Below are 27,093 nucleotides of genomic sequence, written 5' to 3' on the forward strand. Positions count from 1 at the left end.
GAGCGTGGCCCTTTAACACCTCCGCAGTCCTAGGACAACGAGGGGAGGGTAGCTCTGAATATTGCCCAGACCCGAGGAAGAGTTCTGCGTAAGCCGAAAAAGCTCGTCCCTCTCTCCAACTGAAGTTGTTTCAATACAAGGTATTACCTCCCCCACCTTGTCTCTCTAATATCCTGAGACTGACAGGGCTACAAATTACACTGCATACAACGTGCGCATGCGTTATAGAACATAGGCGTGTGCGTAGTTTGGTTTATGGACCGCACCGAATGGATCCGTGGGCACGACTGACTACTGCGTGCGTGTGCGTGTTTATATTTGTACAGCGGGGTGCAGGTGGTGTACGAGTATTGCACACTCGTGTGTGTGTGTGTGTGTGTGTGTGTGTGTGTGTGTGTGTGTTACACATGGGCCGGGTACACATTTGCATGGCATGGATGCGGTGCGGCATTTGTGCACATGCATGCAAGCCGTTGCAGTGGCCGAGCTGCAATGGTGCAAGCGAGGCAGAGCCGTCAGGTTATGGGGCCCTACCTATACGGCAGCAGATTTCAGGGGAAGAGGCAGATTTCGGGACCTCTCCTGCCTCCCTCCGTGAGCAGGGGCGGATGCAGCTGGCGGGGCTACCCGGGCTAACGTAGCCTTGCCCCAGGGCCTTCTCTAACCTTGTTCCGGCACTGATCAGCGGGGTGTCTGGATTGCATAATGCGTGTGCCTTGCACCCCCCGTGTCCGCCTCTAACCTCGCCTCTGTCTCGCAGGCACCCCTTGTTCCCCTTGCTGGCCCTGGTCTTTGAGAAGTGTGAGCTGGCCACCTGCTCCCCCAGGGATACCTCGGGCTCTTACCCCGGTGGAGACGTCTGCTCCTCCGATTCCTTCAACGAGGACATAGCCGTCTTTGCCAAGCAGGTCAGTGTCTGGAGCCGGCGGGGGGCAAGTCTGCGGGGAGCAAAGCAGGAGAAACCTAAGGCCAGAGGAACGCAGGGGAAGCCGTGCCAACGCTGGGGCCCGACTCGCTCTAGTGTTACCCCCTGGGTAAAATCGACTGATCAGTGGCTCAATTCGGGGAACTACTTGGAAGACCCAGCGCTGAATTAGACTCTGCAAATCAGGCCCAGCTGCTATCTCAATCATTGCCAAAAAAACAAAACAAAACAAAAACCCTTGTGTTGATCCTGCGTTTATAGACATGTCCTGGACAGGCTGAGAGCGTACACGAGGCTGCATCGTGCTTAAAAATGAGAGAGAGCGAGAGAGCGAGAGAGAGCAATGCTTGCTTGGAAGGACTTTTAAAAAGGAGACGGGGTGAAATCTGATCTTGCATAGGAGGGGCTGGGCCGCAGCAGGGGTGGGAATATTTTAAAATACATCCACAGGGCAGAGCCTAGAGTGAAATATACGCATGTGGGTATGTCATGGAAGCTCTGGGGAAAGAGAGATTTCTTTCGCTCTCTCTCTTTTTATGTTCTGGGGAAATGAGAAAAACAGACTTTTTTTTAAATCGTGCTAACCTTTTGCCTCTCTGTGTTTTATTTGTGCTGGATTGCCCATGTCTTTCTCTTTCTAGATTAGGACAGAAAAACCTTTATTTTCTTCCAATCCTGAGCTGGATAATTTGGTAAGAAACTTAAAAAAAAAAAATCTATAATTCCGTGTACAATGCAAATAATCATTTCTTTTTGTTTTTTAAATGGCGTTTCTGCTGGTCCGGTCGGCTTTGGGTTGTTTTTCTTTCATTTTCCCCTTGGCGGCTACTCATCTTCATTTAAACGTGTCTCCAGTTCTCCAAAGCTATGTCCTGGGAGTGATCCGATTCCACTCAGCCTCTATTCAAGCTTGCATTCCTATTCGGCCTGGGCCTTTGAGCACGTACCTGAGAGACGGAAACATGTACTCAACGCTGAGTTTAAGTGCTTCCCTCAATAAGGACTCGTACTGGAACTTAGTCAGTGCACCCAAAGTTAGTGACGTCTTAGCAGGACCAGAGGCTCAAGATGTTGCATGGGGGGAATTCATCAGTTTCCCACATCTAAGAATACAGGTCCAGATTTTTAAAGGGGCGTTGGTGTTGCCATGCTCCACGTTGCAACAGCCAGGTCGTTTTCAAACGGGACATAGGCTGCTAAATCCATCTTGGAAATGCAACCGAGGTGCTGCAGCCTTTCAAAAGCCAGGCCTTATTCACCACCTCAGCTATTTGAAGCGATGCTGAGTAACAGCAGCTCAGGATGTGGCCCACTGGAGTCACACCAATGGAATCGGCCCTTAGAAAGGCTTTTAAGACCCTCACGAGTAACTGGTTTATTAGGCCTTGTTCTCTGTCGTTTTGGACGTTTACACTGGAGCCCAATGAGTCTCACTCACATCACACTGGAGTGTGCTGGTCTAAATGCCTGTGCCCCGAGCCGCGGAGAATCAGACTCGTTAAGTTTCACATGAAGGGAGACATGTGGAAAGTTAAAGGCTCTATCCAAGTGAATATTTGGGTATAATCTGGCCACCAAATGAAATAAACCATGAGTTTGGTTTATGCTTTGGCCCCTTGATGCCGCTCCGGCCCCTTATGGGAGATGCAGATACGGCTGCCTCAAACGGATTTCCCTTTGTGTTCTTGTTACAGATGATTCAGTCAATCCAGGTGCTGCGATTCCATCTCTTGGAATTAGAAAAGGTAAATCGACACTCCCTTCCCCCTCACCAGCGCGGGTTTGGAGCGTCATTATTGTTAAACGGTTTTATTACAAAGCAAGAAGAAACCCTCTAAAAGGAGCCCTTGTAGGCCACACCCTCAGCTGATCCAAATGGGCCCAGCTCCATTGGTTTCAAATAGAGCAGTACTGATTTGCACCAGCTAGAGATCGGTCCCCTTGATTTTAAGGGAGTTCTGCCAGTTTACACCAGTGGGGAATTGAGCCTATTGACCTCAATAGAGCCACACTGTTTTACACGGGGGGGGGCTGGCCCCAATCTACACTCAGGCCATATTTTTTTCTCCCAACTGAAGCCATTGCAAACATCACAAGGACCATTTAGTTAAATACGGTGCAACTTATTTGTGCCCGTTTGCAGCTGCTTTGATGATGGATCTGAGGTTTCACGTGACGACAGCAGAAATGAACCTCCAACCAAATAATTTGAGTGAGGAGAAAGTCCTGCGAAAGCCAAAACCTGTCTAATTTATGTTTTCAAAACGAAGCCGGGTCGCTTGACGTGGTGAAAGCTGGATGGCCTGTAACTAAGCCCCACGTGCAGCTGTTAAGTGGCCAAATAAAACGGTTTTAAACCCACGTGGGGCTGAATTTCGGCTTTGGGATTATTATCCTGTTTCACTGATGCAATGGCCCTCGAAGGTTTAATTTTTCATACGGCGAGGCGGGGAGAGGGGGGCAGGTTGAGAGTAGAGGCCAGGCATGAGAGAGAAGAGAAAATAAATGAACATGCTTAAAAAAAAAGAAAAAAAAATATATAAATGAAATGTTTTGGCCAAATCTTAAACAAACCGTTTCGACTTGTTCCAAATTTTATTTTTCCCCTGATAAAACTATTCCCCGAATGCGACCCAAATTTACTATTTGCCATCTTTTTTTTTGCCCAGCTCTAAGCAGGGACTGTCATTTTGTTCTGCATTTGTACAGCTCCTGGCACAATGGGGTTCTAATGCATGGTGGAGGCGGGGCAGCGGTGCTCCCTCGGGCTCCTGTAACACACCTAATAGTCATAAAAATCTACAGCACCCACAGTCCAGCACAACGGGGCCCTGATCCCCGACTGGGGACCCTAGCTAGAACTGAGCAAAATTTTGCAGCTGAAAGTTTGTTCTCCAAAAGAAGCAGACTTAAAACATTTCGTGACGGCAGGGCGATTTCCGAGGGTTGTTTAGGTTGGGAAAAAAGAAAATCCGTGTTTTGATTTGACATTTTCAGATGCGAGTTTTGAGCGTTTGGGTTGGAACAACATTTCTGTTGGAATTTTCCTTTCCTTTGATTTATTTTTATAGTTTTAAAATGTCTAAAATCCAAACAAATTGTTTTGGGTTGGTTTTTTTAAGCTTTTAGATTCGCTAAAAGTTCCAAGAAATTTTGTTTTCAGGTCAACACAAAACTATTAAAGAAACATTGTTTTTTGAACTGCCAGTAAGGCCCCCCACCCCCAAATTGGTTATTGGGAGAGCTGTAGCTGCTAGGCGCTCTGGTACTACAAATAATAAATTACTGATTTACAATAGACGTGCTGCTCTGGTGAATAAGGTGAATCCCATGCATGTGTGTTTGTACGACTGGGGATTTAAACAGGACAGACCCAATCCAGATCCCCTTGAACTCGGCTTTATGCTTTGCAGAATAAGGATAGAATTAAACACCCGCTTGGCAGTAAGCATGGGCTTAAGGGCCTCGCTTACCTTTAAGCACCTAGGTAGACTTTGACTTCAATACCCCTCAGTGGACTGGATCCCTAGCGGGTGCTAATCAGTACAGTCAGGGGCAGAGTTCTTGTAGAAATGGTGATAAAGGGACATGGAATCTCTCCATTTTTTTTTTTTTTTAAAGCAATCAATCTATCTATGGTGCCTATCACCATAGCCTTTGGGCATGTCCCAATCTTCCATGTATTTACCCTCCCTGGGAACATAGAGTGGAGCTGTTATCACAGAGGTGGAACTGAGGCACAGAGAAACTGACAGGTTAGATCCTCCAAGGTGTTTAGGCACCTAGATGTTAATGGGAATTAGGCTCCTAAATACCTTGGAAGTGATTTTCCACAAGATCACACAAGGAATCTGTAGGAGAGATGGGAACTAAACCCAGGCCGCCCGAGACCCAGACGAGGGCTCTAACCGCTGAGCCGCCCTCCCTAGGTGCGGCTGCTTTGTAAAATGGACTCTGTTAATTCACGGTAGCTGCAGCTAGTTCTGGCAATACTTTAGTCTCCAGTAGCCAAAGCCCTGCGTAGCATGTGTCATTGTTAAAGTAATGAAACCAGGGTGTTCCAGGCCTCCACCGCAGCTCCGTGCTGTTAAAGAGACATGTAGAGGTTTATCTTTTTATGAAAAAAAAAAAAACAACAACAACAAAAACCAGGGGCAGACCTTCCCCTAGTGTCAATCAACGTAGCTCCTTTAAAATCAAGGATAGTGGAGCCAACTGCATAGGGGCTGGAGTCTGAACAAAATACAGATGATGCCTGGAGTTAGACCAAACGCTTTCCAAGTGACCCATCCAGGGGTAAGCAAATGATGCCCCTACGAACGGGCCCATATGGTGGCTGGTTTTGATTTACGGAGAAGCCAGGGGGACATTTCTTGAGATCGGGATAAACTTTGCATTTGGGCGGAACGTCATGCAAGTGAAAGACCAGGATGTCTGAGGCCTAGTCTGCGCTCAGATTTTGCCCCGGTATAAACTCTGCTCCAGAGAGGAGTGGTGTTGTGGGAGGAGACCTGCCCAGGTGGGTGGATGACAACTGAATTCTGCTGGCATCACGTCAGAATTTGCCAGTTCTCTTCTCCAGCAGCTTAAGGGCCAGTCTGAATTAGAAATCTTGCCCCGTCAACATCTAATTGCGCCAGTTCCAACCACTAACACACACGCCATTGAAACGGTTTGAAATCGATTTAACGTACTGCGGTAATAATCTGCCACCACAGGGCTAGAGGGTCAGATTCTGATTTTAGTTAAACTGGAATCAGTCAGGACTCGGAGCCCTGCAAGTCAGTGGAGTTATTCCAAGAGCCGAATTCCGAATCGGCACATGGCTCTGGTGGAATTGACACAGGGAGTGAGATCAGAATCGGGCCCTGTGGACTTCACCCATTGAGATGTTAGTGAGCCAGACCCTCTGCCCCTTTCCCTGGTGTAAAGCAGGAGTCAACTGGGCTAGCTTAGCCCAGCCGGCTGTAGAGAGAGCTGTTAACCGTGGTGCAGGAGGTGTGGTTTCAATCGGTGAGCCGGATTCTCCCCAGTCATACCCTGGTGTAAATGGGGAGTAATGCCACTGAAGGAGGAATGAGCAAGATCAGAGTCAGGCCCCGCTGATTTGTCAGTCCAGCGTTTGTGCGGGTTGAAATCAAAACGTGACTGGCGAGAGACCTCCAGCACGTGGCGACCAGCCGTGGCTCCGTGGGGGTCCGCGGGCCAGATCCCCGGCTGGCGCGGAGGGGCGGATCTGGCCCGTTCCCCTCCCCAGGCGGCGGGTCTGGTGAATTCCAGGCATGATGCAATCGCGGAGGGGGAGGGATGGGGGGGTCCCAGAGCCCAGGCCAAGCGGCTTGCCAGGTTAATGAGCTCATTAGAGCTACAATCGCCCTCACGGTTTTTAACTCGATAATCCCCTTGTTAATGGAGTAATTAACCCTTTGAGCGCCACAGCGGGCGCCTGCTGGCAGCTGATAAAAGGGGGTTGTGGGCGCGGTGGGGGGGGCGAAGTGCTTCTGCCAAGGGCAGGGAAGAAAGGGGAAGCCGGGAGCTGGGGCTTTTCAGAGCCAAAGGCCGGGAGAGAGGAAAGGCAGAGGAGGGACCCACAACACCCGCCACAAATACACCAGGAGGGGTCCTGGACTGGGGCAGATGGGGCTCCGGTCTTCTCACTAGGAGGTGTATTATGGTAACACCTAGATACCTCCCCCCCACCCCCTCCCGCAACCGAGATGGGGTTCCCATTGTGCCCGGCTCTGCAGAGACAGACCCCCCCCCCCCCCCGCTCGAGACGCCCCGCTCCCCATCACACCTGCCCGGCCCTGCCCAACCTCTGTCCGTCTCCACTTCCTGTCTCTTCGACCGGAGGCTCTCCAAGGCGGGGATGGTCTTCAGCTCAGTGTTTGTGCAGCCCCTAGCACGCCGGGCTAGACCGGACAGGGCCGAGCACCCGGAGGTCCTGGGGCTACCGTAATACACCTAACACACACCAAAAAACCCCACAGAAAAAAAAAAACAAAAAACCCCTCTCCTCCTTCCGGAGTCTAGCTGATCTCGGAGGAGGAGGGCCCAGGAGCAGAGCTAACACAAGGCGGGGGGGATCTTATCCCCCACATTTGCCGCGGTGGGCTTCTCCCCCTTCCTCTGAAGGATCTGGTGGCACCTGTCGCTGTCAGACGCTGGAGATGGCCCCTGACTGCTGATCCCGGCCGGCCAGCCCTCTGTCCCTACGGGACTTGTCTAGATCTTCTCTGCCAGGGCCAACCGGGCTAAAGCATCAAAGAGTCAGGCCCCCCGGGTGGTTCCTCTCAGCTCAGGGCTGGGGAGACGGGACGCCGGGCCAGATGGGCAGGCCTGACTGGGAGAGGCTGGAAAGCACCGAGCCCAACTGGGTTGTGGCCCAGCCACCTGGGCTCGCGCCTCTTAACGTTCCTCCTTTCTGGGGAGCAGGTACACGACCTGTGCGACAATTTCTGCCACCGCTACATCACCTGCCTGAAGGGGAAGATGCCCATCGACCTGGTGATCGACGACCGGGACGGGGGCTCCAAATCCGACCTGGAGGACTTCACGGGGTCCTGCGCCAGCCTCTCTGACCAGGTGGGAGTCCAGACACCTGCTTTAGACACGAGGTCTGGGGGGTCCTTCGTCGTGCTGTGCGGATACACTGTGAAAGACGAGCCTTGCTCCAAAGAGCTCCCAGGCTCCAGAGACAAGGGGTGGGAGGACAAACGAGGCACAGAGCGGGGAAGTTGCCCACGGTGTCACCGCAGAGCTGGGAACATAACCCTGGTGTCCTGCTTCCCAGACCAGCCCTGTACGCGCTAGGCCATGCTGCTAACAGGAGACATGCGACCCCAGAACCTGGCTCCAAGGTTTTGCAAGCGGCTCACCCCGAGCGGCGGGGATGTTTCTCTGGCTGGCGGCAGTGGGCCCAGCTGGCCTCTCGGGGCTCTGCGAGCACTGGATGGGGACTGCAGGTGCTCAGCGCGGCTCTGGCCAATCCTCGCCCCAGCCGAGCACTTGGAGATGCAGCTGCGTCCCGGTGCGCGTGCATCCCAAAACAGAGGATGCGGTGGGATCTCCTGGCACTCTGGGGGCGAGTCCGGCCATCCGGTGGGATACAAGGCCTTTTCCCCTCTGGGAGGCTCTGATCCAGGTTAGGAGGGGACTGCCAGGCTCAGAGGCAAGGGAAAGGGGGTCTTTCCTCTCCGGCACTAATGCGGGCATGTGCACAGACACGCAGGAACGGCCGTGACATGCCACTCGTGCGCCCACGGATGCGTGCAGCCGTTATAGACCCGGACCGACGCACGCCCCTCAGCTACGAACGTGCAGTCGTCCACTGTGCACCCCCAGACAGACACGGGGACCCCTCCAGGCAAGCACTTTACATGTCAGCATGTGTGTTAACAGCCAGGGCCATGCACCCTCCCCCCTCCACATGCATGCAACGCACATGGAGGATTGCAGACAGGTAGGGCCTCGGCCCCCCCCACACACACACGAATGCACACCGCTCAGCCTCACACAGCTGCCCCTCCCTGCATGTATGTGACACACCCGCCGGGATTCAGAGTGCTGAAGGCACATGCGGGTGGGACCCTTGTGTTCCCACAGGTGGACTTTTCCCTTGTGCCGAGGAGCAGACTAGCCACCCATTTCCCCAGCCCTGTTTTCCTACTCCGGGGGTCCCCAAGGTGCAGAAAGTCCCCAGGATCTGGACGCATTCCGCCCCTGTTTTAGCCGGGGGGAGCAGGGGGGCTCCATCTCCAGCTCTTGCCCTTTGCAAAAATCCCGAGGCTGGTGTGAGAACTGGAAAAGATCAGCTGGGGACAAGAGACCCCTTGATCCTTCCCAGTAAGAAATCCGTCCATTGGCAAAGAAAGGGACCATGCGCTGGCAAAGAAGGGGGCAGGTCCCCTGCTGTGCCAGACCCTCTCAGCACCCCCTTTGGCAGCATGAAGGGGCCCGGGAGGGGGTGGGGGACAGTCTCCAGTGCAGGGGCAGAGCGCACTGTGTTGAGGCTGTTTTCTGCTCCCCGGGGCCAGGGGGGCAGAGCGGGCGTCGGGGCAGCCCCGAGGCAGTGCAGCCCAGTGGACAGAACACTGAGCCGGTGCTCGAGAGACCTGGGTTTGATTCCTCGCTCTGGCCTGCTGGGTGACCCATGGCAAGTTTCTTCCCAGCCTTGTGCCTCAGTTTCCCCCATCTTTGAGATCTAGGGATAAAAAGCACACCACAGGCGCTAACTGGTATTCGTTGGGCATTCAGCCGATGCCATCTGCTCAGACTGGAACAGCAGGGGGTGAGGAGCAGCAGCAGTGCTGGGGGTCAGGATTGAGGGGCAGCAGTAGAGCGGGTGGGGGGAGCCCAGGGCTGGGGGGCTGCAGGTCAGGATTGAGCAGCAGCAGGCTTGCCTGTGAGAATCTAGCCCAGCATCTGTTACCACCAACCTGGTCCTGACCAGCCCCTTTGCGTTCCTGGGGGCCTGGCTCACCCCCAAAGCGACCACCCGCTCGAAATCTCCTCCCACCCTCACGCAGCTTCCTCCCACCTTGCTCCCTGGGGGACTTGATGTTGTGACAGGGGCCGCGGGCAGAAGCCACAGCTCAGAGCGGGGAAGGGTGCGCGGGCTGGATCGGGGGGGCAGGGTCCCACATCCAAAGGACGCCAGACTCCCCTGCACCCCTCCCGCTTTGGAAACATTCATGACTGAGCCGTGCTTTGGAAACGGGCCGGCGCTCGCTCCGCCCGCTGCCCCTTGCCAGTCTGCCCCCTGCTCGCCTGCCCCCCCTCGCTAATGCAGCCGGTGCACTCATTTCCCTGTAGGAACTCTGCTGCATTTCTAATAGGGCCGCAGGCTACTCGCTGTGGGTGGAGGGAGCTAATCCCCAGCCGGGACTTTGTTGTTATAATTAGATGGAGCCCCCCCCACCCCTCTGGGGGGTAGATTTGGGGTCAGTTTCAGCATCAGCATCAAGGCCCTGCATAACCCCCCCCCCACACACACACACAGTCCATCCCTGATTCCAGACCAGGACTTGGGAGCAGCCGGAGGGGAAGCAGCCAAGCCCCCCCCCCCCCCCCAATTGACCCATCTGTCCTTGGGGTTCGGACAATGACAGACACCGGTGGGTCCGGCCTGTTAGCAGGACCCCTCCTAGGGCAGGGGAAACCTCTCATAATACAACCCCCCCCCCCCCCCCCCCGCACGCCATGCCTTCAGAGACAGACACACCCAACAATCTGTGCACACACAGGGACACAGACGCCGCAAACGCACCCATGATCTTTGTGTCTCCGTGTGCGCCGTGCACAGATCGTGGGTACACGCTGCCAACATACGCTTTCTTTGCATGTACACAGGCACATGCTGCAAACACGCTTGATCTGGGTGGGTGCACACGCCTGATCTTTGCACACACACACGCTGCAAACAGCATCGCGGCCGGTAGAGACAACACACACCCACCCTGCAAATGCACACACATGGCAAAACTCCTCTCTTCCTCTGGGGAATATTTGCAGCCTTGTGGATGGCCGAGGAAGGTCTCAGGCTGGAGACGGGAGAATACCCAGCCCTGCTCTTTGGCTTGCAAAGCGGCTGTTTAATGCACAGGCCGGGCCCCAAGACCCCCCCAGAGCAATGAACCAAGTTGTCGGCGTTTGTGGTGAAGCGAGACCCCAACGACTCTGAGAGCAGCAGAGCGGGGAAAGAGTGGGGTCTAGTGGTTAGAGCAGGGGGACCGGGAGCCAGGACTCCTGGGTTCTATCCCCAGCTCTGGGAGGGGAGCAGGGTCTAGTGATTAGAGCGGGGGGGGGGCTGGGAGCCAAGACTCCTGGGTTCTCGCCTCGTCTTGGGGAGGGGAGCAGGGTCTAGTGGGTAGAGCAGGAGGCAGGACTCCTGGGTTCTATCCCCAGCTCTGTTAGGGGGAGTGTGGAGTCACTCTGAAGTGACACCAGTTTAAAAGAGGCCAGCGCTGGTAGGAGCAGCGGGAATTTCACTCCACGCGGCCCCGGTGCTTTGGTTACAGTCACGGCTGCAGTCTCGACCTCCTGGGCCTTTAACCAGGGACCTTTGATCCACTCCCTCCCCTACTCCCACGGGGGGCGCGTGTCAGGTTCCTCCCTGCAGCCCGTCCCTCCTTAACCCTTCTAACCGCCAGGCTCCCACCGAGGGGCCTGGGATCAGCTAGCCGGGGTTAACGAGGTGGGGCACATATGGGGAGGGGGTTAGATGGGCTGAGGGCAAAAGGGATGGCGGTGGGGGAGGGGGGTGCAACCTGAGCTGTGCCATTCCTCCTGGGGGCAAAGCCAGTGCCCCTTAAACTCTGCCCTGCAGCCTGGGGGTTCACAGCGATCCTAGGTGTGCAAATCCCGCTCTCCCCCCGGCCCCGTTGTTGTGGGTCTGGTCTTGTTAGAGGGTCTTTTAGTGTTGATAACATGGGAGCAACTAGAGACACCAACTGAGATTGGGCCCCCCAATTGAGATCTGGGGTCCCTGTCACTGCACAGACCCCCCATCACTGACATTCAGGGTCCCCATCACAGTGGGTACTTCACAGAACCCCCCAGACTGAGACCCGGGGTCCCCATGACACTGGGCGCTGCACAGACTCCCCCCCCACCCCAGATCTGGGGCCCCCATCGTGCCAGGCGCTGCACAGACCTCACAACCCAGATGGGGGCCCCTCATTGTGCTGGGGGGGCCCAGACTCCCTCGGCCAAGATCCACGGCCCCTCCACCCCGGCTCGGGGACCCCTGCCACGCCAGGCATGGCCCCAGGCAGTGCACGCAAGGCACCGGGCTGAGACGGGGCGTAGCAGGAGTAACCGTGGATTAGCCTGGGCATTACAGGGGGAACAGTGGGGTCACGCTGGCCCTGGCTTCAGCTCCACTACCCGGCGCTCACCCTCCCAGCGCTGCCCTCTCTGTGTTTAGAATAACTCCTGGATCCGAGACCATGACGAGACGGGGTCCACGCACTCGGGAACACCGGGGCCCTCCAGTGGGGGCATCGCCTCGCAGAGCGGGGACAACTCCAGCGAACCAGGTAAGGTGGGACACCCCCCCCCCCATCCCGGCTCCCTCCCCCGCCCCAGCCCAGCCTGTGGGGCAAAGCCTGGACTGGGGACGGGAGAGAGAAATCTCCTGGCTGGGAGAAAAAAAGCTTCTTTACATCCTGAGAAGTACTTGACAGGTGCCATCCAGCCCTGGGATGCAACCGCCTCTGGGGTGGAGCAGGGCCGCTGTTTTTTTCAGCGATCCCTCTCCCAGCCCTGCAATGCAGCCACCTCTGGGGTGCAGCAGGCCAGATGATTAACAGCCACAGTGGTACAGAATAGTTTGGGACAGCAAAGCGAAGGAGGATCCCAACTCCCAATGAAATGACACGGGGGGGGGAGGCGGTAGAACAGAATCCCTGTAGCTGGAGTTTGATTTGGGGGAGAAATTTGACCCTAGCAAGTGTCACTGATCAGCAGCCCCCCCCGGTACCACACAGTCCCAGCAGCGTTGGCCCGAGCCCAAGCCCCAGGAGGGCGTCTCCCCAGCAACCAGTCACAGGCCTGTGCGACTATCTAGACACACGCGTGTCGCACGAGAGCCTGCCTGTCGGGAAACCTCACCTGGGTGCCCCCTCGAGGTGGAGCCTCAGTTTCCCAGCTGCTCTTCCCCGGCTCCAGCCAGCCTCTGACACTGACTAGCTCTGCAGTGAGGTCTCGCCCCGTTCCAGGACACCCCAAGTCCAAACCAAGTCAGGGAGCTTCCTAGTCTTCCAGGAGATCCACTAGGCCAGATCTGCCTCTCTCGCTCCCTGCCAAGGGCTTTTCCTTTGAAACTTTCACTGACAGGTGTCGTTGTTTGGGCTGATTGGCCCTTTGGAAGCCCATTAACCCCTTCCTGCCTTGCATGGCAGCCCGCGTGGCCCGTTCAACCCTGCAATGCAGCTGCCTCTGGGGTGGAGCAGGGCGGCTGTTTATTCCGGGCTCCCTCATGCCCGTGGGTAGGAACCTCCAGTACGATGTTTCCAAGAGCCCAGCCGCCAGGCCAGACAATGCATCGGCTCTGGGCGCGCACGGTACTGCCCTCGGCTCGGTGATTACCCGGCGAACGAACCCGGGGAGTGGAGCAGAGAGGGCGGAGGAAGGGGCCACGGCTGCCTTCGGCTCTGGGCTCACTGAGGTCGCCTTCCTCCCTGCTCAGCGCAGCCCCACGGGGAGACTGTGGGGTGGCAGAGAGCCGAACTCAGAGAGGGAGGGCAGTGGGGGGGGAGAGGGGGATAGAGAGGCAGTGGAGGGATGGAAGGAAAGTGAGGGGGGCAGTTAGGGGGGACTGGAGGAACAGTGCCGGGGGGTTGGAAAGGCAGTGGGGGGACGCATGACCCTGCCTCGTTGCCTGTCTCTGGTGGGGCCCCAAACGTAACAGGAGCCTGAATTAATCACGGTGTGGCCACATGGCCAACCCCCCCCCCCCCCCCGCAACACCCCGCTCCCGCCTCCCAGCTACACCGTGCAGCCTCAGAACATACACACGCGTGCACGGTGCATCCCCCCCGTGCAAGCTCACAACCCACACACGCGTGCACCGCTCAGCCACACAACACGCACATGATACACCGCACATCTGTGCAACACGTGCGCCCCGTGCAGCCACACAACACACACACACAGACGTCCGCTGTGCGTCTCCATAACGCACGCCCCCCGTACCACGCAGCACTAGATGGGCCTTGTGCATCCACACATGTGCGTGTGTGTGCTGTCCATGCCATACACACGTCCACACACTCTGTGCATCCGCACAACACGGACAAGGGGGCTGTGAATCCTTTCTAGAGCCACACAATGCGCCCGGGGGCGGGGGGGGGGACGACTATGCTACGCTGCAGGGAGCGGGGCGGGGGGCTCAGCAGGGGGTGCTCTCCCCTGGCAGGCGGGGCTGGCCCCAGGGCGGCACTAGGGGGCGCTGTGGGGCAGGGACTGCGGCGGGGGGCTCAGCAGGGGGCGCTCTCCCCTGGCAGGCGGGGCTGGCCCCAGGGCGGCACTAGGGGGCGCTGTGGGGCAGGGAGTGGGGCGGGGGGCTCAGCAGGGGGCACTCTCCCCTGGCAGGCGGGGCTGGCCCCAGGGCGGCACTAGGGGGCGCTGTGGGGCAGGGACTGCGGCGGGGGGCTCAGCAGGGGGCGCTCTCCCCTGGCAGGCGGGGCTGGCCCCCGGGCGGCACTAGGGGGCGCTGTGGGGCAGGGAGTACGATGGGGGACTCAGCAGGGGGTGCTCTCCCCTGGCAGGCGGGGCTGGCCCCAGGGCGGCACTAGGGGGCGCTGTGGGGCAGGGACTGCGGCGGGGGGCTCAGCCGGGGGCGCTCTCCCCTGGCAGGCGGGGCTGGCCCCAGGGTGGCACTAGGGGGCGCTGTGGGGCAGGGAGTGCGGCGGGGGGCTCAGCAGGGGGCGCTCTCCCCAGTCAGGCAGGGCTGGCCCCAGGGCGGCACTAGGGGGCGCTGTGGGGCAGGGAGTGGGGCGGGGGGCTCAGCAGGGGGCGCTCTCCCCTGGCAGGCGGGGCTGGCCCCAGGGTGGCACTAGGGGGCGCTGTGGGGCAGGGAGTGGGGCGGGGGACAGCAGGGGGCGCTCTCCCCTGGCAGCCAGGGCTGGACCCATTGCCCCAGTGCGGCACTAGGGGGCGCTGCGCCGCAGGGAGGTGCTGACTCTGCTTGTCCTGCGGTGGATGGTGCCGGGCCCTGAATTGACCTGGCAGCTCCCAGGGGGTCACCATCACTTCCTGTCCCAAACTGGGGTTCAGAGCTGGTGCACCCCAGGGCCCGCCCTGCTCCCAAGGCCCCTCCCCCTCTTCTCCTAGCTCCCCTCCCCCACCCCAGCACCTCCCTACACCCCACTCCCCTTCCCCACCCCCTCCCTGCTCCCAACCCCCCTCTCCTCTGCACTCCTCTCCCCCAATTACTTCCCTGCTCCTGACGCCCCTGCCCCAACCCGGCTCATCCCTGCACCCCACTCCCCTTCCCCCCACATTGTTCCTCCCCCCCCCAAACCTCTTACGACCCACTTAACCCCCCTCCCCCCCTTCCAGAACCCCACCCCCACCCCAGCCCTTTTGTTCCTGCTGTTCCCTTTGTTCTCTGGGATTTCCCAGCTCTGAAAATCCATCGGCTGCGGGTGGGTGAGGGGGGGGCGAGGGAGAACCCAGCCCCCGCAGCACCTTCTCTGATGCATAATTTACCGGCGCTTCAGGCAAGACTTTTAAGCTGCCTTTTAGCCGGAGGATATGAAAGATCAGCAGCTGGAGGGGGGGGATTTATGTTTCTCCGGGGCGGGGGGCTGGGGAGTGGGTTGCAAACGGTGCTAGCAGGTGCCCGCGTGCCCGAGAGAGGACGTAGGATCAGGGCCGAGGCCCGTAGGAGGCTGCGGCCCTGCTGGGGGAGAGCAGCATCTTGGGGCTGGGGGGAGAAGAGAGCAGGGAACGAAAGCAGCCGTCAGAACCTTTCGGGGGCGGGGTGGGGGGGTTGAACCCACAATCTGCTGTGTCTCGCATCCTGAGCCAAAGGAGAACCCCCAGCAGCTGAGAGCAGGGTAGGGGGTCTAGGACACACAGGAGTGCAATTCCCGTTCCATCCAGGAGGTGGCAGTCACACACACACACCCGGCCAGCGAGCAGACCCGGGTTCCGTTTCATTTCACCTCAGCCGCGGGGAAGGTTTGTTTCTCAAAGGGAACCACTTCCCCTGCCAGCCCTTAACGTCGCGGGTTCGAATCCTGCCCCAGGCAGGAGTTCACCGAAAGATGCTGGCAGGGCAGGGGGCCTAGGAGACCTACAGGGAGGGATGCAGTCGTCCGCCCATCATACCCTTCTGTCTGTCCATCCGTTACCCGGCCTCACCCCACCCCACCCCCGTAGCTTCTAAGGCCCCATCCTCATGGTGTGCTGCTGCTTAGCTGCCCTACACCTCTGAGGATCTGGGCCCAGGTGCAAAACACACCTAAGCTCTCCCCAACCACCACTCTGGAGTCACTCAAGTCCCCATCCCGAGGCTGGGGCTGAGAGGAAACTAGAGTCTGTCTGATCCGAAATAGCCTAGTTCTGGGCCCAGCACTGCAAGGAACCAAGGAAAAGTCCCAAATTCCCAAGGCTGGTGAGGCTCGGCCCAGGCTGCAGTGGGGCAGGGATCCAGCATCAGCCACTGGTGGGGGAGTGGGGGGCAGCGGGTTGGAGTAGGGGAGTCTGGGAGCCAGGATTCCTGGGTTCTGGCTCTGGGAGGGGAGTGGGGTCTAGCGGTTAAAGTAAGCATGGAGGACGATTGGGAGCCAGGAGCCCTGGGTTCTGTCCCCAGCTCCGGGGGGAGTGCCGGGCCTGGTGCAAGAGTGGACGGGCACTGGGATTTTGTGCGGCTCTAGTGGTTAAAGTAAGTGTGGAGGACGATTGGGAGCTAGGAGCCCTGGGTTCTGTCCCCAGCTCCGGGGGGAGAGCCGGGCCGGTGCAAGAGGGGACGGGCACTGGGATTTTGTGCGGCTTTAGCGGTTAAAGTAAGCGTGGAGGACGATTGGGAGCCAGGAGCCCTGGGTTCTGTCCCCAGCTCTGGGGGGAGAGCCGGGCCTGGTGCAAGAGGGGACGGGCACTGGGATTTTGTGCGGCTCTAGTGGTTAAAGTAAGCGTGGAGGACGATTGGGAGCTAGGAGCCCTGGGTTCTGTCCCCAGCTCTGGGGGGTTCTGTCCCCAGCTCCGGGGGGAGAGCCGGGCTGGTGCAAGAGGGGACACGGGCACTGGGATTTTGTGCACTGGTGAAGACGCTTGCCCAAGGTGCAGGAGAAGGAGACGTGAAGCAAGGGTGGAGAACAGTCAAGAGTCTGCACTTCTCATTCTCGCCCCTAGGGGGCCATGTGCCCCCTGCTGTGGCTCTTTGTCACCCCCTAGTGGCTCAACCGCGTTTATGAGTCAATGCCAGGGAAGGGGCCGAGAGCTCTCCTTTAGCTCAAGCCGCAAGGGGCAGGTGCCTCGGTAGAACCGCTCCCTGGTTCAAGTCCTGCTCCTGGACACTCAGGGTGCCTTCCTTCCAGGGGACTGCCTGGATAACAGCGTGGCCTCCCCCAGCACTGGGGATGACGATGACCTGGACCGAGACAAAAAACGCAACAAGAAGCGGGGGATCTTCCCCAAAGTAGCCACCAACATCATGCGGGCCTGGCTGTTCCAGCACCTGTCGGTGAGTGACGAGAAGGGGGCAGGGCAAGGCCAGGTGCCAGAGACGTAAGGAGGGAAAGTGAGTGAGACAGAAGCCATGGGGTTGGACTGGAGTGTAATGGTTAGAGCCTGGGAGCCAGGACTCCTGGGTTCTATCCCCAGCTCTGGGAGGAGAGTGGGGTCTAGTGGTTAGAGCAGAGGGAGATGGGAGCCAGGACTCCTGGGTTCTCTCCCCAGCTCTGGGAGGGGAGCGGGGTCTAGTGGTCAGAGCAGGGGAGGGCTGGGAGCCAGGACTCCTGGGTTCTGTTCCCAGCTCTGGGTGGGGAGCCCAGAGGGGCACTGGCATAAGAGAACCAGGCCTGCAGTGAGCGAGCAAAGTGCCCCCTAGCACGGGGAAAGGTCCCACCTACACTCACCGGAGCTGTGGGACCCCAGGCCGGTCCCGACCCCCGGTGCTGGTTACAGCTCAGAGAGCTGGTGAACGGCCCGGCCCCCGAGCGGGCAGGCTGCTGAATTGCCATTTCACTGCTGTGCCACCGAGCAGTTAGGGGAGCTGCGGCACCCGTCTCTCCCTGGTTAGTTAAACAAAGCCGAGTTAATGAGCGCTGACCAATTAGTCACTAATTGACGACACCATAAACCTATTAGGGACTGGGAAGGGGTAATCAATTCTGGTCAATTACCCCGAACCCACTGGCTGGTGCTGCCACCCCAGAGGGCTCTGCTTAGCAGAGGCTTTTCCCAGCCTGGCGGGATAGGGGGTGACCCCCCCCAGTGGCTCTGTCCCCCCCACCCAGCCCCCCATTTCTGAAACTGGAGACTCTTCATGGGGAGCCTTCTGGTGGAGCGGGAAGTTGGCATAAATTGTGCCATGCGCTAACTGGGCGGGTCAAAGTTGAATTTTGGGAAGGGTGTAGAATAGGGAAGGAGGCTGGGAGCCAGGACTCCTGGGTTCTCTCCCTGGCTCTGGGAGGGGAGTGGGGTCTAGTGGTTAGAGGAGCAGGGGTCAGGACCCCTGGGTTTATTCATAGCCAGCTATTATAAGATAGCAAATAGCCAGGCCTAGAACCATACTCTCCCGAGTCCCAGTTCATTGCTCCATCCACTAGCCCGCACTGCCGACAGAATAAGCCCATTCAGCCTGTCATAGCTGGGCTTGGACCCTGCTCCCCAAGTGCCAGAATCTCAGGCCTTGAGCTGAGGGGGCGACTCCATCAGCCAGTAGCAGTAGAAGGCTCTCACCCTCTGTGGACCAGACATTGAAGGGGGGACATGATGCATGTAACCACCACAAAGAGCAAATGTCACAGTCGTAAATGTCACCATCGAAGGAATGATCCCTGCCTGGGCCAGACCCTGATGCCAAATTAACCTGGCCACACCCTGGCCCCCAGTGGCCCCCGGCCCCAAATGGACCCTACCTAGCCCAAACTGAACCTCAGCTGGCCCAGATCCTGGTACCCAACGGACCTGGCCCAGATCCCTCCTCGTCTGTGATGCCTGGGATTCTAACCTATTTTTTGGAGGCATCAAATCTCCCCTGGGAGCTCTGAATTTGCCTCCTAGCAACTGCCCAGCTTGCGGTGACCTGGGCAGCCAGGGAAGGCCGCCTGTCATCTGTCACCGCGCTGTCAGGGCCGGGGGGGGCTTGGCAGAGGTCTCGGGGTGACCCACAGAACGGTGCTGCCTCATCCATCATTGGGGCCTGGCAGGGAAAGCACGAGGCTGCCTGGCCTTTGATCGGCAGGACCTTTGCTGCCCCGCGGGATGGGAGGACGAGGTTTCTGAGCCAGGCCATCTGGCTGGAAGCTGAGGAAGGGGGAGGCTGAGGGCGGGAAGGATCCCAGAGCTGGGAATAGAACCCAGGAATCCTGGCTCCCAACCCCCTGCTCTAACCCACATCTCTAACTACTAGAGGAAAGTTTTAAACCTGTTCACTATAGATCCAAGGCCCCAGGGCTGGCAGCATCCGTGGCAGGGAATACTGGGCATTTTGTGTAGGGAATGATAATAATTAGTGTTAATTATGTTTTTACTTCATCCTAGGGTCTCAAAGCACTTGACAAATATTGACCACCTTTTCTTATGAGGTAGAGAACTCAGGACTCCTGGGTTCCATTTCCAACTCTGGGAAGTGGGGTCTAGTGGTTGGAACTGGGGAGTGGGAGCCAGGACTCTGGGTTCTATCCCCTGCTCAGGGGATGGTGTAGGAGGAGGGCTCGAAATCAGGACTCCTGGGTTCAATTTCCTGCTGTGGGAAGGGAGGGTGGGCTGGGAGCCAGGACTCTTGGGTTCTCTCCTTGTCTCTGGCACTAGCTTCACCCAAGCCACTTACCCTCTTTGTGACTCAGTTTTCCCATCTTTATAATGGAATTAAAGTGTCCCTGTCACCAGGCGGCTCGCAGGGCCTGGTGCCCCCCGGCCAAGGGCTTTGAGATCCTCCTCTGGCCGGGGGCGCCGCGTGGCCAGGGCTGCCCCCGGGGTCACGCTGCTCTCTGCTCTGGCCTGCAGCACCCGTACCCCTCGGAGGAGCAGAAGAAGCAGCTGGCACAGGACACGGGGCTCACCATCCTGCAGGTCAATAACTGGTAAGGTTGGCCTGGAAGCTGCCCTGGGGGGGTGGGGTGATCCCACCTGCACCCCCTCTTACCGTCCCTCCATGCCCGTCAGCCCACCCCCATCACCATTCCTCGTGACCCCACCCACTCCCCTACACGTCCCCTCCCCCTTTGCACCCCTCATGATAACCCCCCCATCCCAGCATCTCCCCCTCGCAACCCCCCCTGCCTCTGGCATCTCCCCCTCCCCCCTCGAACCCCCCATTCCAGCATCTCCCGCTTCCCCCTCACAACCCCCCCCCGTGTCCCAGCATCGCCCCGTCCCCCTCCCAACTCCCCAACCCCTGGCATCTCCCCCTCCCCCCCCTGGCAGCCCCCCCCAGCGTCTCCCCCTCACAACCCCCCTCCTCTGACATCTCCCCCTGGCCCCTCGCAAACCCCCCTGCCTCTGGCATCTCCCCCTCCCCTTCACAACCCCTGCCCCTGGGATTATCCCATCCCCTCTCGCAACCCACCCCCCCATTTCTGGCATCTCCCCCCTCGCAACCCCCTCTGCCTCTGGCTTCTCCCCCTCCCCCCTCACACCCCCAAACACTGACCCTCCTTGCAACCCACCATGCCCCTGGAATCGCCCACCTTGCAGCCCCCACCCATGCCCTTCACTTCCCCACCCCTCTCATCTCTTCCCCCCATGCCCCATGCCCCCACCCATGGGCCTCCTGCCTTCCCCTTCCCGCACACCCTGGCACCCCCCAACACACCCATGATCAGAGTAAGACCTCCCCCCAGAAGCAGGGGCTGGGGGCCCCTTTCCCCTCGTGCAGACCCCGGGCCCTGTGAGGAACACTGTGGGGCGGGGGGTTCTGGGGAACACGGTGGACTCAGGGTTAGAATCGGGGGGGGTGTCTCTAGGATGCCTGGGTTCTATCCTCAGCTCTGGGAGGGGAGTGGGGTCTAGTGGTTAGAGCAGGGGAGCTGGGAGCCTGGACTCCTGGCTTCAATCCCTGGCTGTGGGGTGGTGGTTGGGGGGGGGGAATGGAGTGGGCAGGGGGGACTGATCCCCCGTCAGGCCTATTTGGCACCCAATGGGGGGCACATGCCCCCGAGGAGGCTGTTGTGGTCCCTTCCCCAGATAGACACGCTGCAACAACCCCGGGAGACAAAACCCCCGGTGCGGGTGGGGGGGCTGTGACCTCCACCCTCCCCTTGCACCTGAGGTCCCTGGGTCTCCGGGCTGTGTCCTTCTCCCCCCAGCCCCAGCCACTCCGGGACTCACCCTCTGTCTGTCTGTCCCGCCCGGTGCAGGTTTATTAACGCCCGGAGGCGCATCGTCCAGCCGATGATCGACCAGTCCAACCGCACAGGTGAGGCCCAGCTGGCGGGGCTCTGGCGGGGGGGGGGGAGAGGCGCGGGGGCACGGCAGGCGGGGACCCCGCGAAACCCTCTGCCTGCCAGACCTGGACAAGGCCACGGGGACCGAGCGCCCTGCTGCCCGACAGAGGAGGGGGTGGCATGTCCCCCCCCGGGCTTGTGCCCACTCTGCAGAGCCCACAGTGCCCCCCACCCACACTTTGAAACTGCCCCCCGATCTCCACCGTGACCTTTCCTTCCTCTCTTGGGCGCAGGTCAGGGGGCGCCCTACAGCCCCGACGCGCAGCCCATCGGCGGGTACGTCATGGACGGGCAACAGCACATGGCCATCCGCCCCCCAGGTAAGGCTGGAGTGGGGTGGGGCTGGACTAGCTCGCCGGCCTCCTCCGTCCAGTCCAGTTTCATTCCTCCCTCCCCTGGCGACAGTGGGGGGAACCGGAGTCCTGGGGGGCGCCAGGGGGTGGGACCGAAAAAACGGGACATGTACTTTCCTCCGGAAACGTCTCCAGCCGTAAAAAATATATATCGGGGCCCCCCCCTTCCCCTCGCCCCACACCGGTTCCTATTCTTCATTGCAAGGACGAATTCCTCTTCGATTCAGTGTGAAAATTTTTTGGGGGGAGGGGGGAAAGGGTTTTAAATTCTCCCTCCAAATTTTTTTCCGTTTCGATTGGAATCGAAGCCCAAACGGCTGGTTTGTCTCTGGGGGGAGGGGGGAAAAATCTCCCCCATTCCAGCAATTCCCCCCCCCGACCCCCACCCCCCGAGTGTGTTTTGTATCTGTCGGAAAAAGCCGTGTTTCGATTGGGGGGGGAAGCGGGGGGGACCCCTTTTTCGCTGAGGAAGACGTCCAGCCAGGCCCCAGTACGACTCGATGTCCCTCGAGGCACAGTCACCAGAAGTGGAATGAGGTGGGCCGGTCTCAGACAGGAGCCCACCCCCACTAAACAGCTGATGCTCCTGGCTGCTGTCCCGGCCGGGTGAACCTGCGCCGTGGGGGAGGGCTGGGGGAGGGGCTGGCATGGTGCGTGCCGTTTTATGGCCCCCCCCTTTCCATGCTGCATCAAACCCAGGGGGAAGCCTTTAAACCGGGCTGCGGAAAGGTTTGGTCTAGCTCCCCCGTCAGATATGGGCTGGAGGCAGGAGCGACGGGGGCGGGAGGCTGTTCCGCTTGGGTCAGCCGGGCTGGCCGGCCGGGGGGGTCCCGTCCGACCCCGGGATCTAGGGCTCTGGGGCTGTGGGTGGGGTCTCAGCTCTCCTCCCCCGCCAGGTCCGATGGGCAGTATGGGCATCGCCATGGGAATGGAGGGCCAATGGCACTATATGTGAGCTGCCTGCTGACGCCGACGCTGGGGGAGGTGAGTATGGGGCCGGGGGGGGGGGGGGGGAGGCGACGTCGGTCCCTGCAGGAGAGGGGCCTGCCCCTGGCTTTTCTCATTTCACCCCTCGCAGCTACTGGGTCCTGGACTGATCCCACCTGGGGTCAGCACTGGGGGGGCGGGGGGGGTGGGCCAAGGAGAATCGCCCAGCAGTCATGGGGGGGGGGGGGGTAGCGTGAGCCAGGCTGGGTCTGGGGGGGGGCAATTGTGAGCTAGCCCCATCCCTCCCCGGACCAACCTCCTGCCTTCATCCCCTTTGCCCGTCTCCCCTCCCGCACCCCGTTCCGACCTGCCCATCCCCCAACCTGCCTTCCCCACCCCATTCCCCCTCTCCAGGCCTCCCCCGCCCCCCGTATAGCACTAATCTGCCCCACCCACCCCCCCTTTCCCCGTCTCTTCCAGGTTTCCAGGATATGCCGGGCCCTGCCGGGCCATTATCCTGCCGGGCCCACGGGCACAGAACTCATGCAGCAGCCAGGGTACAGGCACCCCCTCTCCCCCTATCCTCCCCCTCCCCTCTTCCCGCCAGCCCGTGCCATGGCCCCTCCTCCCCCCGCCCCCTCATGCCCCCAGGCAGCAGCCCGCGACGCCCGCCCCGACACCCCAGAGTTGGGGGGAGGCCGCCCCAGAGCGGGGCGACCATGGACACAGAGACCCCTGCTGCCGTCCCCGTCCCTCCCTGCCCCCCATGGATCCGCCCCCCTCTCCCGCCATCCCCCCAGGAACCCCTCGTCCGAGCGGACAGAGCGGGCCGCGCTCGGGAGGAGACGAAGCCGGGCCGTCGAGCATCGCAAGGCTCCGAGAGGCTGACGGAGAAGCCAGACTCGGGCACTTAACAGAACGTGAACCTGACCCGCCCGGCTGCCTGCCAAGGAGCTACTCGGTCGCATTTCAGAGAAGGATTCGGGGCTCTTTTGTGTTACTTTGGGGCTGGTTTCTTATTTCCCTCCATGCACGCACGCACCCCCCCCCCCACTCCCCCAACAGAAAGAAACAGCCTCTCTGTTCAGATTTTCACCCCTCTCCACCGCCGTCGCTAAGCTCCGGAGTCTTTCGGGGCCACCGAATCCGTCGGGTGTTTTGGTTTGGTTGGTTTTTTAATTATGAATGAATTAATTATTATTGACGCGCAGAACGGGGAAGTAAATTAACTTGTACATTTTTTTTTCCTGGTTTGGGGTTTTTTTTTTGGAGGTGGGGGGGAAGGGTTTGGTTTGATCTGTTTTTTATGATATAAAAAACAAATCCCAAAAAAGCGGTTTTGTGTGTATGTGTGTGTGTGTGTGTGTGTGTGTGGCTACATCGAGCACTTTTCCTCGGTGGATCTCACACGCATTAGGCCAAGTCGTTATTATTAATTGGCATGTGTATCCGTGAACCCAGTCAAGGCTCCTGGCAACAAACTTAGACCCAGAGCCTCAGGAAGGAAGCTGCACCATGCAGTCTAGGACCTCAGTCCTGCCGCGATTTGTGCGTGGGTTTAACCGAGGCTGCAATGCTGCGTTCAGGGCTGGCGTTTTACTAAGAGCCTCAGGAATGTCCGGCTGGAAGGGCCCTCGAGAGGCATCACGTCTAGCCCCCTGCGCTGAGCCCAGGACCAAGTAACTCTAGACCAGCCCCGGACAGGGGTTTGCCCAACCTGGTCTTAAATCCTCCAGTGACGGGGACTCCACAAGCTCCCTGGGTCACCTGTCCCAGAGCTTAACTGTCCTTAGAGTTAGAAAGTTTGTCTTAATAGCCAACCTAGATCTCCCTTGCTGCTGATTAAGCCTGTCCCTTTTTGTCCTGGAGAGGGAGAACAGTTGATCACCGTCCTCTTTGTACCCTCCCTGAACAGATTTGACGACCGTTCTCAGGTTCCCCCTCGCCCGTCTGTTCTCCAGACTAAATGGGCCCCCCCCCTTTTTTAAACCTTTCCTCCTAGGTCAGGTCTTTCGAAACCATTTTATAGTTTTTGTTCTTCTCCTCTGGATGAGCCCAGGGCCGGGAAAACAATGCCCTGCAGCGAGAACCAAATCTCCTTAAGTATTTCCGTGGATCTCAAATCGCTTGGTGCAGGAAACTGGTCTTGTTCGCCACAGCTTGTCAGAGGTCACGCAGCAGGCAGAACGAAGACTAGAGCCCAAAACTCCTATGAGTTAGGCCACTTCGCTAACCACTCTGCCTCCCTATGCATACCTGTCTGTCTAAGCTCCTCCCAGAGCAGAAATCAACAACCCCCTCCCGACAGCTGGGCTTGGCAGCATTCAATTATTATTGTTTTATCATTTGGACAGATACCAATATTTCTTTTTAAGCTTTTTATTTAATTTAAATTCTCACCCCTGTGTAAAATTATGGGGTTTAAGCATTTTAAAAAATTGATTTAAATTCACAGTTGTGGGAAATGATTGTGGGGGGAGACAATGATTTAATAACAGTAGATGTGGAGGTTCAAAAAGTTAAAGCTTTATAGCCCACGAAAACACAACTGGTCAGCGTCCCATGTCACAATGTACCAAGTAAATGTCCTTAAATCAACAAATCGTACCTGTTTTCGCTACTGATTTGCGAGTCTGTTTGTAACCAGCCTAAATCAAAAGTCGCAATCTGTAGCTCTCAACCTTTCCAGAGCTCCCCTTCCAGGAGGCTGATTTGTCTGGCGTTACCCCAAGTTTCACCTCACTTAAAAACGACTTGCTGACAAAATCAGACTTCATAATGCAAAAGTGTCACTGCTGCACTGTTACCGAAAATTGCTGACGTTCTCCTTTTTACCACACAATTAGAAAATAAATCGATTGGAATATAAATATTGCACTGACATTTCCGTGTCTCATATATAGAGCCATGCAAACAAGTCACTGTCTGTATGACATTTTAGTTGGTACTGACTTCACCAGGGCTTTTTATGTAGCCCGTTGTAAACTAGGCAAATAGAAGACCCCTGGAAGACCTCTGCGTACCCCTGGTGGAGAACCACTGGTCTAAATCACTGGAATTTTAATCTAATACATTGCAGCCTTTTTCCTCCCTTGCCTAGCTGTTGATTTCAATTATTATGAGGAAATGTTTTCCCCCCTCAGTTTGTGTGTGTAATTGACATTGACTGATACAAATCCAATCCTTCCGAGCCCAGCGATCCATTCCAAGGCCAGACGGCCCCGCTGTGACCATGGAGTCTGGCCTCCCGTATGACACGGGCCCGAGAACTTCCCCCAAACGATTTCTAGAAAACCTACCCAATCTTGATTTCAAAATTGCCAGTGATGGCGAATCCACCACACCCCTGGGTAAATTCTTCCAATGGTTAATGACCCTCACTCGTAATCAGTGATGAGCTGCCAAAATCTTAACAATGTGTCCCTTCCTCACCCCACGAGGGGGTCGTTGCCCACCCCCGCTCCCCGGGACTCCTGCCCCATCCAACCCCCCCCTGCGTTCCTTGACGCCCCCCCAGGACCCCTGCCCCATCTACCCCCCTCCCCTGTCCCCTGACTGCCCCCAGAACCGAGCAGGAGGGTCTCATGGGCCACCGTAGTGCGTGCCCACTCCACCCCTAAGAGCCAGAGGCACCTGCTGGGGGGCGAGGTGGGGAGTCCCGGCGGTGCTTACCTGGGGCAGCTCCCAGGAAGCATCCGCAGGTCCCTCTGGCTCCTGGGGTGGGGGAGCATAGCTGGGGGGGGAGAGCAGGGGGAGCGGCCACTCCCCCACTGATCACATCAAAAGTGCTTAGGTGCCGACTCCATGGGTGCTCCGGGGCTGGAGCACCCGCGGGGAAAATTTGGTGGGTGCAGAGCCCCCACCGGCAGCTCCCCACCCCGCGGCCGGCCCCAGATCACCTCCGCTCCGCCTCCTCCACTGAACGCGCGGCCCCGCTCTGCTTCTCCGCCCCCCTCCCGCCCCGGCTTCCCGCGAATCAGCTGTTCGGCGGGAAGCTGGGGCGGGCTGAGAAGCAGGCCGCGGCTTCCCGCTCAGGCCGAGGGTGGCGGAGGTGAGCTGGGGCGGGGAGCGGTTCCCCTGCGTGCCCCCCACCCGGGTTACCTGCTGCGGCGCGGGCGGCCCTCCTTGTGCCTCCCCCCTCACCCGAGCTCACCTCCGCTTCGCTTCCCTGGGCCTGAGCGGGAAGACGCGGCCTGCTTCTCGGCCCGCCCCGGCTTCCCGCGCCAACAGCTGATTCACGGGAAGCCGGCGGGCGGGGGGGGCGGAGAAGCAGAACAGGGCAGCGCGTTCAGGGGAGGAGGCGGAGGCGAGCTGGGGCCGGGGGTGGGCCGGGGAGCTGCCGGTGGGTGCTCTGCACCCACCGAATTTTCCCCTTGGGTGCTCCAGGATTGGAGCACCCGCGGAGTCGGTGCCGAAGGAGCCACTTTGGGCCGGTTCCATTTAGAAGCCCTGTTAGAACCGGTTCTCCCTCGCGGAACAACCGGCTCTGAAAGGGCTTCTGAGTTTAACAACCGGCTCCAGCTCACCACTGCTCGTAATTACACCTTCTTTCCAATCTGAATTCAGCTAGCTTCAACTTCCAGCCTTTGGATCGTGTTCTACGCGGCACAATCGACTCCTTCAAGGTAGATGGGTCCTGTCCAGTCCCTGGCCCACAGGGTGTTGACCTGTGGGTCAAGCGATGCGGAACTGAGCAATAACCAGACGGGCTCCGGGAAGGGACACTGGCCGGGGGCTGAGCTGCGGAAGCGACAGACGCTTCCTTTCA

General features: G+C 58.7%; 1 protein-coding gene across 1 annotated transcript in view; it reads left to right on the forward strand.

Annotated features, from left to right (window-relative positions):
* MEIS3 (Meis homeobox 3) overlaps positions 1-23,567 on the forward strand; it is a 34,618-nt gene extending 11,051 nt beyond the window's left edge. Inside the window, exons 3-13 of the mRNA XM_048832991.2 lie at positions 761-908; positions 1,567-1,617; positions 2,620-2,670; positions 7,361-7,510; positions 11,853-11,964; positions 16,972-17,117; positions 19,607-19,683; positions 20,959-21,017; positions 21,279-21,365; positions 22,295-22,382; positions 22,806-23,567. Coding sequence (XP_048688948.1) covers positions 761-908; positions 1,567-1,617; positions 2,620-2,670; positions 7,361-7,510; positions 11,853-11,964; positions 16,972-17,117; positions 19,607-19,683; positions 20,959-21,017; positions 21,279-21,365; positions 22,295-22,353 — 940 coding nt within the window. The 3' untranslated portion in view covers positions 22,354-22,382; positions 22,806-23,567. The remainder of the gene's footprint in view (positions 1-760; positions 909-1,566; positions 1,618-2,619; positions 2,671-7,360; positions 7,511-11,852; positions 11,965-16,971; positions 17,118-19,606; positions 19,684-20,958; positions 21,018-21,278; positions 21,366-22,294; positions 22,383-22,805) is intronic.
* The last annotated feature ends 3,526 nt before the right edge of the window (positions 23,568-27,093 follow it).

This window comes from Caretta caretta, chromosome 23, assembly GCF_965140235.1.
Source record: "Caretta caretta isolate rCarCar2 chromosome 23, rCarCar1.hap1, whole genome shotgun sequence".
Lineage (NCBI taxonomy): Eukaryota > Metazoa > Chordata > Testudines > Cheloniidae > Caretta > Caretta caretta.